A 19,564-nucleotide genomic window follows, 5' to 3' on the forward strand; every position below is an offset into this window, starting at 1 on the left:
AGAAATGTTGCCACAATTAAGTTTTTACTGTGCAGGTACTTTGTTCAAAATCTTATCTTCAACCTCATCTTTGAGCCAACAGTGCTAGATATAAGTGATGGAGGCGAAATTTTTTTGGTTCTCATTTAATTTACACTCCCTGAACTAACAGAGTTATCTTCATCTTTTCACACTTCTCCAAATTTTGTGATTCATTTCTCAGATTAGAAAGTAGATTACAATGCATACATTAGGGGAAGTGCTTACAAAAATGAGAGTATTGGGTGTACTGCACACACACGATTTTCATATGGACTTTTAAAAAAATCGCAAATTGATATGGAACAAACTTGTGCTTGAAAAAGCGTATTAATGTTATAGAAAAGGAAATGGATGGATTCATCCAGCCCTAACAGATATGGCAAATAGTGTGCTATTTAGGAATTATCAAGTCCATTTTATGTCAGAATTGGCCATGTAAACTATGGAATCGAATACATAATAGGAAACATCTGACATTGCGTTTCAAAACTTACGTGCTAAGTTGAAATCGAACAAAATTTTTAATGTTATTATAAATCCCTTTACCCTCTTCAATGGCAGACCTGAAATATAAAAACCAAGATAAAAATGCTTAGACAAAATGAATTCTAAAAATGCACGGTAGTGCTTGGAGGGCATCCTGAAAATGCAATTCTTACAGCAATCGAAGCAAGGTATTTAAGTTGTTCTGTAAATTCCAAAGAATGCACTTAATTTCCCTCAATCACTTACAAGTCAATATTATCAACTCTTTCACTAGTAATACAATTACACATTAAGATGATAGCTTCAGCTTCACCAGTATTTCAGGCCATCATTTAAAGAACATTATAGGCAGCCTTGTTTCCTAATCCTGTATACCATTTGCTCCCAATGATATTGGGATGCTCCCAATCCCAATATCATATAGCAAGCTATATTTGAATGTATTCATTAAAGTGTAGTTCATAATGAGGAATTTTCAAAATTAAAGTTACAGGTGGTTAAATTTACTTTTTTAAACTAGTTGGTGAACAAACTGTGTCTATATGTGTTCATATTTTCCTACCATGAAATTACACTGTTTGCAGTAATAACTAACTCATTCCACTGCGGGGACTACCTGATGGTTTAAATAGGATTTTCATGCCATATATTCACACGTGCCACTAGAATAAAGCTGGCATTATCTTGAATTTCACCTCTGCAGATGGGTGGCCTAATGAAAGTCCAACAACATGGCAATTACATATTCTAAACAAAGCAACACTAATACAGATAATGCAACTGCACACAGCATGCAGAATGGGAATACAAAGGAAACTTACATTATTGTCTGGAAGTCATCATCCACCAGGATCATATCAGCTGCTTCTTTACAAACATCAGTGCCAGTCTGCCCCATTGCTACTCCAATATCTGCAGCTTTCAGTGCTACAGCATCATTTACTCCATCTCCTGTCATAGCAACTACTGCACCATTATTTTGTAGTGACTGAGGAAAAACAGTTATAATTATTCCATCAATTACACCATTTTTTTATTACTGAGGTTTTACAATGATCATAAGATAGATCATGTGCATTAAAGGCAGTCTTTGTCTCTACTTTTGAAATAGAAGAGTTCATAAGTAAGTTCTCTCTCATAAGATAAATGTATAGACACGTTTTTAAACACCCAAAATACTGTACTCAATGGTTCTACTCCATTTCTCCATGGAGAAAGGTTTCCCTTTTCTTAGTTCTACTTCTCCATTTAGTTTTCTTGATTTAAATCAACTGCATAAAGTGCTTCATACCAGCTTAGTAAGTTCCAACGTTCGGTATGTGTAAACTGCAAAGCATCACTCTGAATTTTAGCTGCCCCGTGGTACGTTAATAGCACTTTATTATTCAATCTCAGTAGCAAATTTCTCTTGAAGAGCTCTAACTGATTTATTTGGATACTGAATTACTATCATTAAACATCTCTGTACCATTTATATTAGATACTGTATGTTTCTTAGTTCTCAATACACATACATACCTTCACAATCTTCAGTTTATGTCTGGGACTGGCTCTGTAGAACACTGCTATCTAATAAATGGAAACATTGAATCTTAACAACTGCTTAGTATAAAGGAATACATCAAGCCTAATCATCCATTCAAGACTACCTAGCCATGGCAGCAACAAGACAGCCAAAGCAGAAAAGGAACAAAGAAAAGTTACTTTCGCCCATTTTAAATTCTTTGTTTCTTCCTTCACCATCAGGATTTGGCTTCCCTAATTCCCCCCTGGGCCCGCTGACATCTCCTTTCTCCTCTTTGCTTACACTAACCACTGGAACTGGCAGTGGCAAGGTTAGAGAGTAGAGGTGTGCTCTGCTCCGATTAGAATCGGAGAATCAGAAGCGAATTGGCCTGCTCCGCCTTGCCCAGAGGCGGAGTAGAAGTGGACCGCGGACCCTTAGAAGCACGGTGAAGAGAAGCGCCCATAGGCGGAGCGATTCTCTTTTCGCGGCACGATCCGCTCGCCATTTTGAAAAATTTCACCCTTAGATTGCATTGCGGAAAAGAATCGGGGATAACTGTGTTGTTCTTTAAGCTATCTTTCTGAAACTTCTTGTGCTTAGAGAGTCGTGGCTGAGGGTCATTTTGAGCCTACTCTCAGCTCTCTGCGTGGAGCGGTTCGCTTGCTAGAATTTTTTGAAAAAATATGTAAAAAAACCAGGAAAAGGTACCTTTTCAAAGTGCTGAGGGGCAGAGTCAACTCCCGGTCATGACCACATGATCCCAAAGTTGGAGGAGGGGATAGGCAAAATGGGTAATTTGAGATTCTGGGAAACTTCTCTTTCTACTCTGAATGGACTTTTCCCAGTGTTTTTTAAAACAGTAGCCCCACCAAATGCACAAACACAACCTGAAATCATATACTAAGCAAATAAATAACAGATAGGAAACACAGCACTGCTACCCACCCCAACCTTGGTGAACAACTGAATAGATGTGGTGCAAGGGGATGAGGTCCCCTAGGGCATGTGGACGTGCCCAGTGCACACACTCTCCCACCCTTGGAGGGTCATCAGAGCCTTCCAAAGGTAAACCAGTGGAGAAGCAAGCTATTGCCAATGCCTATCATGAGTTGAAGTGAAAGTTTGCTTCTTAAAGAGTGGTCCCTAGACAGGGACAGTCAAATTGGCACAATTCCCCCACCCCCTGGGCACGTCCACTTCCCTCTTACTGGTAAAAGACAGATAAAGCGTTTTTTTAAAAAAATCTTCCGGTTGTTTATTCAGCAACACAGCTGCTTTTAATTCTACCCCTCCTTTGTTTGTTTATTTATTTATTTATTCCATTTTATATTTACACCCCATAGCCCAAGCTCTCCTGGCTTTTCCTCTTCAGTGAAGTCAGGCAGGCTTTCATTGTGGTTCAACTCCTTATTGTTGTTGTTGTTATTATTATTATTGCTATTAATATTAATTAGTACTGCTATTATTAACATTATTATTTTGTTGTTTAGTAATGGCTGTGATCACAGTGCAGTCAATCAACTCTGAAGCAAAGATCACAAAGCTTTACTCTTATCCTCCTAGCCTCCTAGTAGTTATGGGATGCAAAAGAAAAGGCATCTCTCTGTGCTGCTCCCACCTCACAGGGATGGTTTGCATTACTGGCTTTGAAACTATCCTTGGCTCACTTTCTTGTGCCCCCAGAAATGTCTGCTGCCTGCCTGCCTTCCCTCCCTCCTCCCCTGCCCTCCTCGCAGGGATGGTTTGTGTCTTGCTTTAACTCAGGGGATAAGTCCTTCCTGCGCTCACTTAGACTTTTGGAAGTTCCAAATACATTTTTCAAGTGTGGAAGAAGATTCATATTTAGGTTTATCTCTACTCCCCAATTCATGGCATGTTAGGATTTCCTTTGAAATGGCCCCATTGAGCTGTCTGCAGCTTTAAATCCCTGAGATACTGGGGTGTCCGATTTTCATAAATTCCCCAAAAATCAGGAGATGATGGGATTGGCTTGAGTCTTGGCATGCATGTGGATCTAGATGGCATCTGTAAGGGTGCCCGCTTCAATTTTTTTTATCTGTCAAAATGTCGGAGAACACTCCATGTCTGAAAAATGGGGTGTCCGATTTTCAAATGTTCCCCAAAAATCAGGGGATGATGGGATTTGCTTGAGTCTCGACATGCATGTGTATCCATGGATAAGCTATCATGGTGCCGAGTTTGAGGTTTCTAACGTGAAAAATGATGGAGATAGCAAAAGGGGTGTGAATTGGGGTTATGGGTGGTGCGTTAGAGGTAAAGCCCCGCCAAAAATCAGGGGATGATGGGATTTGCCTGAGTCTTGGCATGAATGTGGATCTAGATGGCATCTGTCAAAATGTCGGAGAACAGTCCATGTCTGAAAATGGGGTGCCCGATTTTCATAAGTTCCCCAAAAATCAGGGGACGCTTGGATTGGCTTGAGTCTTGGCATGCGTGTGTATACGTCCATGAGGTGTCATGGTGCCGAACTTGAGGTTTCTAACTTTAACAGAAAAAAAGTTGTATACTTTTTTGGATTTCAATGCAAGCCTATGGGGGGAAAAGCGGAGCTCCGATCCGGATCCGGAGTTCCGCAGCGGACTATAGGCGGGGCGGGGCGGAGCAGATCGGGGGGTCCGTGCACACCCCTATTAGAGAGCTCTGGTGATCAATATCTTTCACTTGTTGGGATTAAACTGATTTTGCTTTATTCTAGCGGAAGGAAAAATATATATAGTAATGACAAACCATAAGCACAAAATTTGTTTTCTACATAATTTCACTCCTATAAGACTCTTCATATGCTAAACAAATTAGAAGTATCATCTGAGAATAAAAATCTCAGCCAATAGCGTCTTTGCCTGTCGAGCTGGGGCACTGTGGAGGGGGAGAGAAGGAGCCTGAAAGGTCTGGGGATGCTGCATAAGCCAACCTTTCTAGTCCCCTCCTCTCCTCCAGAAATGCCCCCTTTACCCCCTCTCCAAGGTTGCTTTTGTGATCCCAGCCAGGGTGGTTCTCTTCACACCAGCTGCGAAGGGCAAGGGAGGGGTTGCACGGATTTCCAACCCTGAGGTCGGAGCACTGTCTCCAGCCTCCTTTCCCCCCACCCCAACTGCAGTGCCCCAGCTAGGTGGGCAAAAATGCAGAGCGCAATGAGCAGCAGAATCTGAAAAATCCAGGCACTGGCTAGGGGTCATAGGGTTGCTCCCTTAGTTATTGATAACCCTAAGGGGTGGTTAATCAACTGGAGTCTTAACCATTAGCAAAGATGTAGAGTCTCTTTCATACCTTCTCACAAAGATTCTAAAAGGACTAAAATTGCTTTCTAAAATTACAGTCTCCGAATATACAACACCAAGGAAGATTGGGATGTTCCTTATTATATTAATATACACAGTTAGATGCATTATATATTACTAATATTTTTTGGATTAGTGATAAAGAACTAAACCCCAGTAACAAACTAGATGAAGTATTCTCCCCACCCAAGACCACTTCCCCTTCATTTAAAACCAACCTTAGGTGCTATTTGTGAAAGCTGTTGTATATCCAGTGTGTCTATTTCTTCTCCTGAGACTGACTGAGAATTTTTAGCATACAGTCCCAAGCGACTAGCTAGAAACAACAAGATAAAACAAAATTACTTTGTATAGATATTACAATGAAAGAATACAATTGAGCACATTCGAATGAATATGTACAATGAAACATTCTAGATTCTCATCAACTACTTTATTATTCATATTAGCAAACCTCAATGAAAATGTACACTAGACTAGAGAAATATGTAGAGCTGTCAATGGTTCCCATACCATTGGGGGGAACACTGTATATGATTGGGAACATTTCCACCCCAGTTCATGATTGAGAGCATTCAAAGTATGTATTCAATTGTAAATATTCTTTTGCCATAATGCTAGCAAATGCAATTAGTAACTATATTATTTATTCATTGTCATAAGCATGAGAAAGAAGCAGAACCTGGGAGAGTACTATTGCATTTATGTCCTACTTGTGAGCTTCCCAAGGCAGCTAGCTGGACACTGTGTGAACAGAATGCTGGCCTAAATAAGGCTTTGCTCTGATCCAGCATGGTGTTTCTTATTTTCTTAATACTTTTGTTTGCAAATGGAAGTCTGGATTTACTGTGAAGGCTCCTTCTGCTTGAATGCCCTATGATGGGTGAATCCTCTTAGAGGCAGGGCTCAAAGAGGCTTTTAGTTTCCCCTGGGAACAGATGCCCTCTCAATTTTGGAAGCACTAGAGCCATGTCTCTTGGTAATTACTTTCCAATAATAGTTTTTAAGTCTCAGAACCATAGACAGCACTGAGGCTTCAGTGGAGACAAGGTAGTACTGAGAGGGCAGCCACTTCCAGCAGAAGATAGAAGACTCTTCAATCCCTGCCTCCAATAAGAGTTTGGAGAAGTCACCACTCACAAGATGCCATCCTTCCTCCAAGCAGAAAATGACACTCTTTTACAGAAGCCAGAGGTTTGGTCTTTACAGTTGACATATCACAATATTAAAATAGATTATGTAAAAGTGGCAAATGTAAAGGTAGTTCAAAATTATGCTTTTTCAATGGGCAGTATCCAATTTAACACTACCGCTGACATCAATTATATTGCACTAGCATAGGTGATTTCTACTGTATTGAAAATAGTATTTGCCGGCGTTACTGGTTTTCAGGGAAAACCCTTGTGCCAGCAAATGCTATGGGCATAGTACTAGAGGCCGCTTATGCTAGTGCAATGTAATTTACATTTGTGGTAGTGTCATACTGGATGCTACCAAATGGCTGTAATCCAGTAACGCATGGAAGCAAAATTCTTTATTTAAAAAAGCACCATGCATGGTGTCTTTAATCTGTTGCTTCTTAAACTCATGAGTAAGAATTAAAAAAAACCTTCCTGGTCAGGATCTAAAGAGTTGCATAGAGGTCATCTAAGGGGCTTGTACTAGCCCAATAATATATTTTTGACTAGACTTTGAATAGTTAATGCCCTTAGTAATTAGATTATTTTTGAAGCTGCCTTGATTTTCAAAACCACTGTGTCAAATGTTATGGGTGACTGTTTGAGAAAACAAATCTGCACAGTCCCTTGACCTCACAGAGTTGGTCTAATGACTCTTGAATCCTAGCCCTGATTTCAAAATCTAAAATGAACTCACTTTTAAAACATAATTATTGGCAAGGCAATTACTAACTCAATACTTCACAGAAAGAATAAAGTCCATTCATACCAATAGCAATTGCAGTCTCCTGTGAATCTCCAGTAATCATTTTTATCTCTACTCCTGAAGTGATAAGGGCAGTGACAGCTTCTTTTACCCCAGTTCTTGGAGGGTCAATAATTCCAACCAGACCCAGGAAGGACAGTTGTCCAAGTTCAGGACCAGAAGCTAAGGCCAGAACTAAAAAACGAAAAGAAAAGAAAAAGAAAAAATGCAAGAAAGAGACAGCTTAGCTTTAGATATGGCACCAATTTAAAATATCCGAATGATACAGCTGCTCTGATCCAATCTCTAGAAGAAGTACTTAAACAAGAATATTTTTTTTTCTCAAGCAATATTGTAACCTTCTGTACGACTGCACAGGAAGGACAGAGCTTCCCAAAAATAAATTTCACTTTCACTGAATGCAGTCAATTGAAAGTGATGCAATTGATTGTATGACTGGTAGCAAAACAAAGTAATTATCCACCTCAGAGGTTATAGAAAGGTTACACTGTTATAGGTTTTTTTTCTCTTTTCCCTGAATAGTTCCAGAGTTCGCTGAGAGTTCATTTGCCCTCCATGTATTGGATTGGATCCAGACTAAGCCTGCAATCCTACATCCGTTTAACTGGGAATAAGTCCCATTGAAGTTAGTAGGTTTTACTCCTGGGTAGACGTGTACAGGATTATGCTGTAAGTTAGTTGTGCTTAAATCCTATTAATTTAAATGGGAATGAAGTCGTAACTAACTTTTAACATTGCTTTTAAAGGGAAGTGAAATGCAACTAACCTAGTCAGCCTCCAACTCATTATTTTTGGGGTTTGGTGGCAAGCCTGCTTAAGATAACGTATAAAGCTACTTTTAGAAGTCAGAAAATTAGTATATGCTTTCTTCTGGAGATTTTAGAAACTTCATATTGTAAACTGAGAGGTTAAAGCACATTTCCTAATTTTAAAATATGAAAGTTTAAGTACCAGTGTCCATACAATTTGAAAGCAACACAATCTATAAAGATAGGAACAAATAAAAATGCTTATTCTGGAGTTTCTCACACCGAACACAACAAGCACTTAGTTTTCAAAATGCTGTATTTGGCTGTGGAGATAATACTGGCATATAGTATTACCTCTAAGTCCTGCAGAGCCCATGGATGCTTTCTCTTGCTGATAAAGATCTCTTTGTTGTTGGCTAAGAGGTAAGCTATGCCCTTTGCTATTATATGTTGTACAGTATCGAATCACTTCTTCATAAGCACCTTTCATGAAGCAAATCTCTGGTTTGTCCTAAAAGAGTAAACATGTTAGTACGTGCTGCTCTGTCCTCTGCTTCAACTCTGTCATTATATAATTTCAAAGCTTTTTAAGTTTGCCAATAATCATTCCTACTCAACTTATAACTCATTACTCTAATGAAGACAAAGCCCTGCATCACATAATTTACAATATTAGCAATGTACTCCCACGTAAGGAAAAAAAATGAAGCACAGTTTTAATGCCTTGACTGTTCTATTAATGTATATACTGACACACCGCTACACTGCAGTGCTGTCCCAGCATCTTCACTTAAAGAGTTAGATTTGAAAGCATTGAGAACATGGGCTGGTATGTCATAGGAATAAGAGCTTTGTCCTCTCTATTTCCTACAGTTTTCAATGTTACTTTCTTGCTTCTGCAACAAGACTCAGATTTTTAAAATATCTATAGGATATGCTGGTTAGCAGCACGACTTTAAGAGACAAGCACCTTCAAGAGGACAAAACCTTCCCTCAAAAGCTCTGTTCATCAAGCTGAGCTACACTTGGCCAAGTGTCATACTGTCACAAGATTGAAGGCATGATTGCTGCAAAATTCAACTAGTGATCAACCATCATCCATGACCGTATTCACATGGAAATATAGTTCCATTTGTTTCAATGGACCTTGTGTTCAAGTAAATATACTTAAAAATTCACCTTCATTTTGATATCAGAGTATATTTTCCCATAAGCAGAACTCTGTCACTGCATATTAAAATGATAGGATATAGGAGCCTGTTGGAAAAAATGGCAGGAAAAACATACCTGTTGCGTTCTATGTTTACACTTCACAGCCATCCATTTTTGCTCAGAGCTGAAGGGATATTCTGCTTTTCTTATGTAGTCCTGTTGGATTCCATCTAAACCCATCTATGAGAACAAGTGACACTGATGATTCAACACAATGCTTTCACAGCAAAAGAATCTGTTATTAATTCTAAGGCCTTAGCTAGACCTAAGGTTTATCCTGGGGTCGTCCCTGCCTGCTCCTGGGATATCCTGTGTGTCATTTACATGAACAGGGATGACCCCGGGACGATCCCAGGATAAACCTTAGGTCTAGCTAAGACCTAAGTCTCACAAGCACACCTCAACTTGCTTGCTCCTGCTCTGTATTAGCATTTCCCAACAATCAGGTTGATAAGAGTTACTCTGATATGGATTACTCCTATACGGATGTGGGTACAAAAGATACTGCTTCATTGCAGGGTACCAAATTAGAGAACAGAACCCATCCAGATGTAAAGCTGAATTTTAATCTGGATTATTCTCATATTTCCTTATAGTGACATATAGCCCACACATTTTACACACCAGCTCTGTCTATATTTACTTGGAAAAAATTCACTTGTTTCAACTAAGCTTATTTTCAAGTATGTCTATAATTTCCTTTAGTTTTAGTTAATTTTCTTAGCAAGTTTTAGAACTGAAGTTCTGCCTGAAGATTCAACAACTCGAGGTCTACTTCAATGCCTAAATCGGAGATGGCCACTCTTACTTTCTTGGGGGATGGTTGGGATACAACTGTCACAGAATTTCACATTTCCATGAAAAAATATATATCAGGATTTGAATACAACTATAAATGAAAGTATTTTGTGTTTTTAAGCATGTGAAATTGTGCAGGATATGAATAGAAATAGAACAGCCAATTCCTATGTGGGTTTACTAGGATGTGTCACTAAAGTCAATCATATTTCCAATGAAGGCTGCAGTGCTATGAACACAGAATCTTGTTAATTAATTAGAGCAATCTTTAGCCAATGAAACACAACTGAAAGTGGATTAGATGAAAAATCCACACTGCCTAAGGTGCCCCAAGACTATTGTTTTTACTGCAACAGATCACCACACATACCCCTTTTGAATACATAAAATTCTGCATGTTTACATCAACAACAGCTTTGTTGCCCTTCAAAGTACATCAATATACTGCCTACCTTCATAGCAAGTGCAATTAAGGCCCCTTCTGTTGGTTTTCCCATTAAAGTGTTGTTTCTAATTACAGCGTCATTGCACACACATCCAGCCTATAGACAAGAAAAAAATGTTCATGTAATACACAAGAGTCCATATTTTAGAAGAGGGTAGAATTTCTATGCAAGATCTTACCTCAACAATTCTGCTAACAGATGGCTTGTTAAATCCATGAACAACATCACCTTTAACCACAACTTCTCCAAACCTATTATAGCCCACTCCAGTAACCTGGAACAAAATAAGAAACATGAATTTTAATTAATTTCCAGAACAGTTGCTGCATTTATGGCTCCACAATCTGTGACAACCTCTAGCATTTCTCTTCTTAAGTTAATAGCAATAGCCACAGATGCAGTTCACAGAAAAATAGCAAATAGCCACTTAATCTGAACCAGTCTTCTATAGCAGCATCAGCCCTCCAGAAATAGGTCAGGGATTGAAAAAGTTCTCAGAACCATCATACTTCTTGTAAATGAAGAATATCTGTTCATCCATATTCACATCACTTACTACATACCTCAGCATGTAGCCCATCTGCTGTAAATATATGGGTAACCGTCATTTCATTCTTTGTCAGTGTACCAGTCTTATCTGAACAAATCACATTGCAGCAGCCTGAAAAGCATGACAAAGATAATCATACAAAGCTTGTGAAAGCAGGCCACCTACTTCTCCCCAGGTGAACATACCCAACCCCCTTTCTCCTCTGCTAGGCCCATTGTTAGTGCATGCTTTGAAGCAATCCTAGACTGCCCCACAGAGATTCCCATAATATCATCAGCTTGCTCTGTTCGAGCCTGGAATGTTGGATACCTAACATGGAAGTCCATTCTGGATTGGGGGAACAGAGGCATTCAAGGATTGGATTATCTTCTCTTACCACTCAGGAAGGCAGGGATCACATGATTACTGACCTTTTAACAAAGTCCTGCTCCTCCAGCTCCAGCTCCAGTTTTAGTACATGGCCAAACTTGAGACGGAATAACCAGAGGAGAGGGCAGACAAGCCGGAAAATAAACCTAATAGACAAAGGGCATCCCTCTGGAGGGCAAGGCAAAAAGTTGGAGTGCACAGAGCAGGCCGATCAGGTAAGAAAAATTACGTCAAGGATGGGGTTGGATGCTTCCATCCCATCAACTCAGAATGGACTTTCACACTAAGTTCCATTCTCTGATTGGTCTAAGGAGGCATCCAAGAATTGGGATGTGCCCAAGCTGCCCTCCTCTTTACAGGTAGGCTAATATTTATTTATTTATTTATTTATTTGTTACCCGCCTCTCCCTCTGGATCAAGGCGGGGTACAACACAAATGCAAACACCATAAAATACATATAACTAATTAAAACATTTAAAACTAATACATTATTAAAAGCAGCACATTATTAAAAAGGCACCTTAAAATTCAACTGGGTAGGCCTGCCGGAAGAGATCAATCTTTATGGCTTTCTTAAATTCCGGAAGACTGTTAAGTTGATGAATCTCTCCCGGCAAGCCATTCCACAAACTGGGCTCACTCTATTCAGGAAGGACCATGCTCTGGAGAATTCATCTCCTGAAAGCAGTTTCACTTGAAGGGAATTTGTCTACAGACAGGATAATGTGTTAGGTTTGGCACCCTGTAAATTTCCACTAGTGGTGCAATGGTAGAGAAAGTTGTGGAGGCGGCAGCAGACCACGTGGAGTGAAGAACAAGGTGTAAAGGCTATGGCAGATGTTGTGAATCGTATAGTTACAATTCAGGCCTTAACATGCAGGTCAGCAACCTGGCACTCACCAAGTCCCTTGATACCATCCACCAGACCTCCCTGCACTACCCCACCCCCACCCAGGCACCTACCTCAACCCCTCCCCACAAACCTTCTCCAGCCCTTGAACTTGCCCAGGATTCCCCTCCACTGTCTACCTCACCATCGCCAAAGTCCTAACGAGGAAGCAAGAAGTTGGCAGATGACCTGCTGAGGCGATTGCAGATGGAAGCAGTAGAAAGGGGGGAATCTCAGGCAAGGGCTGAGGAAGATATGCATGGGGGTGGTAAGATAGCCAGGGAAGAGGGCAAGAAAAGCAAGATACTAGAGAATTGGGGGGCAAAATAATACGGATGGAGGCCCCAAAACAAATGACAAATGTGTCTCAAGGTGTCCTAGCCCTGCCTTAAACCATCTAACAAGAGTAGATCTAGGCACTTCCCAGCCTTGGGAAACGGAGTGGAAAGAAATGAATAGGGAGTAAGTACATCTGAAAGATTTGGTTCTGTGTATTGAGATTCTGAGTGCCTTGCACACATCTAGTTTGTACTACTCCATCTGGGAAGGGTTAGGGCGAAGGCAGGAAAGGAAGCTGGAGGCAGAGCTGGAGGACCAGGACTTCCTTTAAAGATCACAAATCCTGTGGTCCCAGCCTTCCTGAGTGGTGAGGGCAAATAAGGCAATCCTTGAATGTTTCCTTTCACCAACAAAAGAAACACTGATTTTAGAACTGCTGTTTCAATAAAAAAGCATAAAATGTTATTTATATAAGTACATATTTTATATTTCATATACTTCCTTACCTAATGTTTCAACAATTGGCAGCTTTTTTACAATAGCCTGTTTCTTGACCATTCTCATCACACCAAGAGCCAATGTTACCGTTACAACGATAGGGAGTCCTTCAGGGATCGCAGCTACAGCCAAACTGTAAGTTTAAGAGGATATGCTAATTGAACTATGTATATAAACAGAGAAGGCAGTAGTTGATACAAACAAGATACAACCAAAATAGTGCACAAAGCACACAACTACTATAATATGAATATTAAAGTCAAAGACGGGGTGGACTGTTATAACAAACCGAAAGCATTATAACAAGAACAAAAATTCAACAATATTATAACAAAAACAATCTTTAGCAAATAACATAAAAGTTATAAACAATTGCAATGTTGTACATTTGTAATAATAATCAACAGTATTGAGACACGGATAGGTCTCTTCAATATTTCAAAACCTAGTAAACAATACAATATAATGTAGTTACAATAGGAATCTACAGTGTAAATACACAATTAGTCTCTTCAGTGTTTATGGACCTTTTTAACAGGCTACCGGTTTAAAAATCTCTTACACCAAACTAAATACTTTTCGCACCAACAATATTTATGAATGGATTTTCAATTTGTTTATGGGGGGATAATAAGACTTTTATCTATTATTATTTCTTTTCAGTGTCTCTGATGAAGCAACTCGCGAAAACAGGATTTTTAAACCATTAGCCTGTTAAAAAGGTTCATAAACACTGAAGAAACTAATTGTGTCCTTACACTGTAGTTTCCTATTGTAACTACATTATATTGTCATTGAACTATGTATACATATCAAATACAGAAAAGATGTTATTCAAAGGGCTGAGTCAAAATGGGGGAGGAGTTACATTTCATGAAGAACCCAAGAAGATTTCTTTTAAGAAGATCTGTGAAAGAAGGCAAAAAATGTTTGCCCATCCAGAATGAATGCAAGCGTTGCCTTCAATCTGATTTGGCTTTGTAATATCATGCCTGATGGGCAAGATGGCACCAGTGTTGCTCATGTGATTCCCAATGGGCTACTTACAAAGGTAATCCTAGCCAATGTCTTTTTTAAAAAAAGTTGTGCCAAAGACACAGATCAGGGAAAGCAGAGTCCCAAAAAAATGAAGCACAGCACTGACTAAATTCTTTCACCTACCCCCACGTCCCTCAGATTCTCCCTCAATATTAGTCAACTCATGTCAAACAAATGAAAAATAAATGCCAACTAGAATTGGTCCATTTTATGAGCAGGTATTCTACGAAGATACGCATTCTAGCACAAAGGTGGGCAGGCCAGCGGGTGGAGCACGTATTGTTAATATGAGAGTCCTTCCAGTTAAAAAGATTATAGGTAGCAGGGCTAGGAAAGACCTGTAAGAGCTGAGGCAAACTGGAATAGACATTGGCCTGGTTCAGACAACACGCTAAACCATGCTGCTTAACCACAAAAAGGTTAAGGGACCATTTTGTTGTTAAGCAGCATGGTTTAGCATGTTGTCTGAACCAGGCCAGTGATGGGGCTGCACAGACCAATGTTCTGATCCAGTATGAAGTAGCTTTGAAGTTTATTAAAAATGCTTACTGAATTAGTAATTCAGTAATTAACTCCAACTATTGGGCGGTATAGAAATGTAATAAATAAATAAATAAATAAATATAAATTAGCTTCTAAAGAATAATCATACAAAAAGCTAGAGATGGCAGATGACATGTTCTACCAGAGCACTTCCTAAGAAAAACAAAGCATGAAAGAGAATGGCATTGCTGGGCTTCGCAGTAAATTCAGAAAATTTGCTCAGATTTTATTTGGGCAATGCTAGCTTTGCAGGTATGAACAGTAAGCTACAGCTCAAAAGCCCATACCATCATCTCCTCACTTTTACTTGGGCAGTGCACATAGTGGCGAGTTTAAGGAAGAAGATACCATAGCACATTAAAAATGAAGAAAGATGTTCAAGGCTAACAAGGGACCCCCTATGATACAGGACATTTTCCAATCAACTGAAGTCAAATGTAACTTCACTATTAGGGGCCCACAGTGATCAATGGTATTCAAGCAACTTTCTAAAGGTGAAATCCTATACATGTATAGACAGAAAAAGTCCTACAACTCCCTGCATTACCAAGAGAGGATTTTCTGTCTAATCTTCCATAGGATTAGACATAAAGGCATCCATGTAGCTCTGCTAGAACTGAAGCAGCTGTTGCTTTTAAAGCTGTAGCGAATGGCCATACAGAACAAAAAGCTGATATATTACTGCAATCCAGAGGGTGATCATTATGTATAGAAAATGCTGACCTCCTATTTGAAAATCCTTCAAGCTTAACGACAGGCAAATTACTGGATTTATTTCCATGATAGATCTGAAACATCTTCCTGATTACATTATTTCTGCTACCCTTTCTCCAAATGATTGTATATCCATGTATGCAATCACGTGCAAGAATTTAGCATGTAACTAACACGAAGCTTCACAAAGTTTTTTAAATAACCATTCGTGATTAACATAGTCCACTTGAGTAGGACATGTTTAGCTTTGTTTTGGTTCCTTAATTTAACACTGTCTTGTGAACAGCTGAAGCTTTATTTTCTCTCGATGCAGCAGTAAAATTTACATTGGAAGCTGCCTTCCCCAGCCCCTCCTTAAGAATATCTACTAATGGAGACCATTGTAGAGTAAACATGGAAGAAAGCTTCAACCGACAAATTATTTTATTTGCCATTAAGAATGAATCCACCCAATGTAGAATGCAAGTCAATTTTTGTGGTGTGTTCTTCAGCATATGACATCTGCTGTGTCATGGAATGTGTTTGAGATATGATACTCACCTCACACCAATGGTAAACATATCAAGGATACGCTTTCCTTGCAGCCAGCCAACCAACATAATTATACCTATAATAAAAATAAATTGAACTTTTAAAAATCAATCCCTGTTCCAATATTGACACACCACCCCCAATCAATTGGATCAGCCCAAGATGCTAAAGCTCAGCCAAGCAATTGTTCTCTTACCAATTATACCAAAGGAATACAGGGAAAGTTGTTTCCCTAGGAGATCCATGCTCCTCTGCAAAGGTGTCTTTGGAGCCTTGGTAAAAGAGAAAAAAGATTTGTTTATTAAATTCTATTAATACACAGGATTTGTTAGGCAATCTGCTTTTATTTATCTTACTGTTTTATTATCTTTGTATTGTTTTTGTACTGCACAGTTGTTTTTTTATTACTTTATACAGAAGCTGTCTTTGGAATTTATGTGGAAATTAAAAGTCCAGAGGTTTGATCCAGAATCTATCTTTTATGAGAGGGGTCTTCTCGCAAAGGTCCCTCTGACCAATTTTGGGGGATTCCTCCACATACAGCTTACCCATTCAGCTGGGTTTTGTGATTCTCTGTTTAGCATTTTCAGGGGGGTGGAGGAGTCAGAGAATTCCACTTCCAGCAGCAGAGCTGATCCAGCATTAATATGGATCTAGCCCAGAATAAATATACTACGAAGAAATACACCATGCTGCCATGTGTAAAGCATCTATGTGTGATGTTGAAAGAGGTTTTTAAAAGGTTCGATATTTTCTTGGATGCTAGTTATAAGTTATTCAGCAACAGTAAGCATTGTGAAATCAGGCTTATGTTGTTTTCAATTTTAATGCTACTTACTTCTTCAGCTTGCATCATTTTGAAAACTTCTCCAAATTCAGAATTTTCTCCAGTTCCAATAACAATTCCCTACAAAACACAACACAACAAATTCAAAATGTAAGCCAAATTGGATTGTGGAATTTACTTCTTTTTTTCACAGTAGTAACAACTTAGATAATATAACTAAGGGGTAGACTGACTTCCCGTTTTTATTAGACAAACCATGATTTGAATTTTTAAAATGTAAGGGCACGTACTCAGATTCTCTGAACAGTTAAGGCACGACTAAACTGTGTTAAGTGAGCCTGCATAAGGTCTTATGAAATACTTTGCAGAATCAGATCAAAGTTGACCCAGTCTAGCACTCCAGCAAGTACAAAGAGACTCACCAGAAATTGCCCTGTACACCATGATCTACCTTCTTCCCACCTCTGGTGTAACAGATAGCAAGCTCTTATTTGCTCTGATATTTTAACACTGTCCATAAAATACCTTTAAAGATTAAACATTTCTCCTTTAAATCGTCATGCATTCACTCTTAACTACAAATGGTAGCACAATTCAAGTGTTCTTAAGCATTAATTTGTGTGTGAAAATAACAGTGTCAATTTACTGTACAAAGCCATAATACTACATAATTGGTAAATGAAGAATTTATAGTTTATTAGGTAACATACACTATGGGTAGATGCAAATATATATGGTTGGATCCAAACTTAGTCATACTTAGTGTAGACCCACTGAAATAAATGTGACTTTAATCATGACGAAGTCATATTGATATAAATGGGCCTACTCTAAGAATGACTAAATCTGGCTCCAACCCATATTATCCTGCACTGTAGCTGTTGGAAGTTTTTTTCAGTTGGTCTGACTTCTTATAAATACTTTAAGTTTAGTATCCTTTGATGGGAAATACCTTTGCCTTTCCACATCGAACCAGTGTCCCCATGAAAGCAATATTGCTTCTTGAAGTAAGGTCTCCATTGGTAGCAGATGATTGAGGAGAAGTGCCTTTAGAGCAAGGAGTTGTCTCGCCTGTCAGACTAGATTCATCAATAGAAAGATCCACGGCCTTTTGAAAACAAACGGTAAATATAAAATAATTATGTTAGATATGCCACCTTATAAAATGGATGTTTCCATAGTTTGAGACTCTCCCCAGCTTTCTTTTTAGAAGATTAGGCATGTTACAGATTGAATTAAAATGTACACATATTTGGCAAGCTGCGTTTGGAAAAAAGGTGTTTCAAAAGCCACTTACAAAGCAGCATGGGGATGCTACTCCCAGGAAAACAGTCTCATTGAAGTTGTTTTAAACATGGCCTCTATATTATAAAACTGCCTCTGGCAGTTTTAATCATTTGATTAATTGAAGTTGGACTTCTAAGAACATAAATACTTATAGGATTCTAGTCTAACCCTTTTAAATTCCTCTCCCTGATCAATTACATATTCAGCATCAAGCCATACCACATGAATCATGTGCTACAGGGATAAAAGGTAATCTGCATGTGATTAGAATAACATGCATGAAGAGCATAGGATATCATAATGATTTGGGAAAACAGGTCCCATCTCTTAAATGATTTTTACCACCTGGCATGAATAATATACACAATATTGCAGTTATCAAATTTATTTATTTATTTATTTAAAACATTTATATATCCCACCCTATATCAATAAGATCTCAGGGCGGCATACAGATAAAAGCATACAGTATAAAACAGTAAATATACACAGCTAAAAACAAATTAAACCATAAACCAAGTTAAAACAATATATAATTTAAAAGCAGTAACACTATAAAAACAGTTAAAACAATGTGCCAACTTAGTGAATTCAACCATTAAAAGCTTTGTTAAAAAGCCATGTTTTCACTTGGCGCCGGAATAAAATCAGCGTTGGCTGATTCAGCCTCCAAGACTGCTTTCCCCATTCTAGTGACTTCCAGATATTTTCTAGTACCACTCCCAGGATTCCTGACCATTTACAGTGATGGCTGAGGCTGATGGGAGCTGTAGTTCAAAACATCTTGTGGATTTATATTTTTTAAAAGTCTAAAATTAATACTGGTCAGTGCCATTATCTACTCAGGTCCAGGTGTTGAACTATGGTTAATATAAAATTAATGATTACATACCTCAAATAAGCGCAAGTCCGCAGGAACTCTGTCTCCCACAGAGAGGCAGACAGTATCACCTGGAACCAAGTCTCTTGCAAGTGTATGTTCTACCCTACCCTCTCGAACACTGCAGATACAAATATTTTATCATTTATTTACGTATTTATTTAAGAGGTCTATATACCGCTTAACATACTTAAAAAGAAATATCTCTAAGTGGTTTACAATATGTTGGAATAAAAAGGAAAGCCACTATAATATATCACCTGCTTTTGAGAATTCTGGATTTAATAGCTAAAACAGACTTATATATTGTATCACCCAGAGCTGCAGTTTTCAACAAGGTTATGTACATATAACTGGGTAAAATCTGCTTGACTCAATGTTCAAAGAATCTCCCCCTTCAGATGTCATTTATTCCAGTTCAACTTCCATAGAGAGAAAAGGAAAATGCTAGTATAAGCATTGGTGCCTACTTTTATTAAAAATTTATTTGGAAGCTGTATCCTGAATTTTTAGTCTTACGTATACACTGGTACATATTGTATACACTGGCTCAATTTCAAAACAAAACAACAACACCCGCCCCCCCTAAGATTTCCAGCTTTTAAGGAAATCTGCTATACTCACTAAGGGAATGAAGCCCACTGCGGCAAGAGGTCTTACAGAAAAATATTTCTTAGAAAAGGCAGTTACACTGGGTTATATCCAGATTTGGTCATACTTGACCCATTGAAATGGG

General features: G+C 38.7%; 1 protein-coding gene across 2 annotated transcripts in view; it reads right to left on the reverse strand.

Moving 5' to 3' along the window:
* Nucleotides 1–19,564, reverse strand: part of ATP2C1 (ATPase secretory pathway Ca2+ transporting 1) — a 46,951-nt gene that overhangs the window by 7,993 nt on the left and 19,394 nt on the right. The window contains exons 8-23 of one of the 2 annotated variants that reach the window (XM_063124352.1): nt 18,841–18,949; nt 17,614–17,769; nt 16,713–16,781; nt 16,071–16,146; nt 15,884–15,950; nt 13,057–13,181; nt 11,026–11,123; nt 10,641–10,736; nt 10,469–10,558; nt 9,294–9,398; nt 8,361–8,517; nt 7,261–7,431; nt 5,532–5,629; nt 2,026–2,076; nt 1,329–1,495; nt 516–584 (exon numbers count right to left, since the gene is read on the reverse strand). In XM_063124352.1, the coding sequence (XP_062980422.1) occupies nt 516–584; nt 1,329–1,495; nt 2,026–2,076; nt 5,532–5,629; nt 7,261–7,431; nt 8,361–8,517; nt 9,294–9,398; nt 10,469–10,558; nt 10,641–10,736; nt 11,026–11,123; nt 13,057–13,181; nt 15,884–15,950; nt 16,071–16,146; nt 16,713–16,781; nt 17,614–17,769; nt 18,841–18,949 (1,704 nt within the window). Of the gene's footprint in view, nt 1–515; nt 585–1,328; nt 1,496–2,025; nt 2,077–5,527; nt 5,630–7,260; nt 7,432–8,360; nt 8,518–9,293; nt 9,399–10,468; nt 10,559–10,640; nt 10,737–11,025; nt 11,124–13,056; nt 13,182–15,883; nt 15,951–16,070; nt 16,147–16,712; nt 16,782–17,613; nt 17,770–18,840; nt 18,950–19,564 lie in introns of both variants that reach the window. The other variant, XM_063124343.1, reaches the window with a different exon arrangement.

The sequence above is a fragment of the Elgaria multicarinata genome, chromosome 1, assembly GCF_023053635.1.
Source record: "Elgaria multicarinata webbii isolate HBS135686 ecotype San Diego chromosome 1, rElgMul1.1.pri, whole genome shotgun sequence".
Taxonomy (NCBI): domain Eukaryota; kingdom Metazoa; phylum Chordata; class Lepidosauria; order Squamata; family Anguidae; genus Elgaria; species Elgaria multicarinata.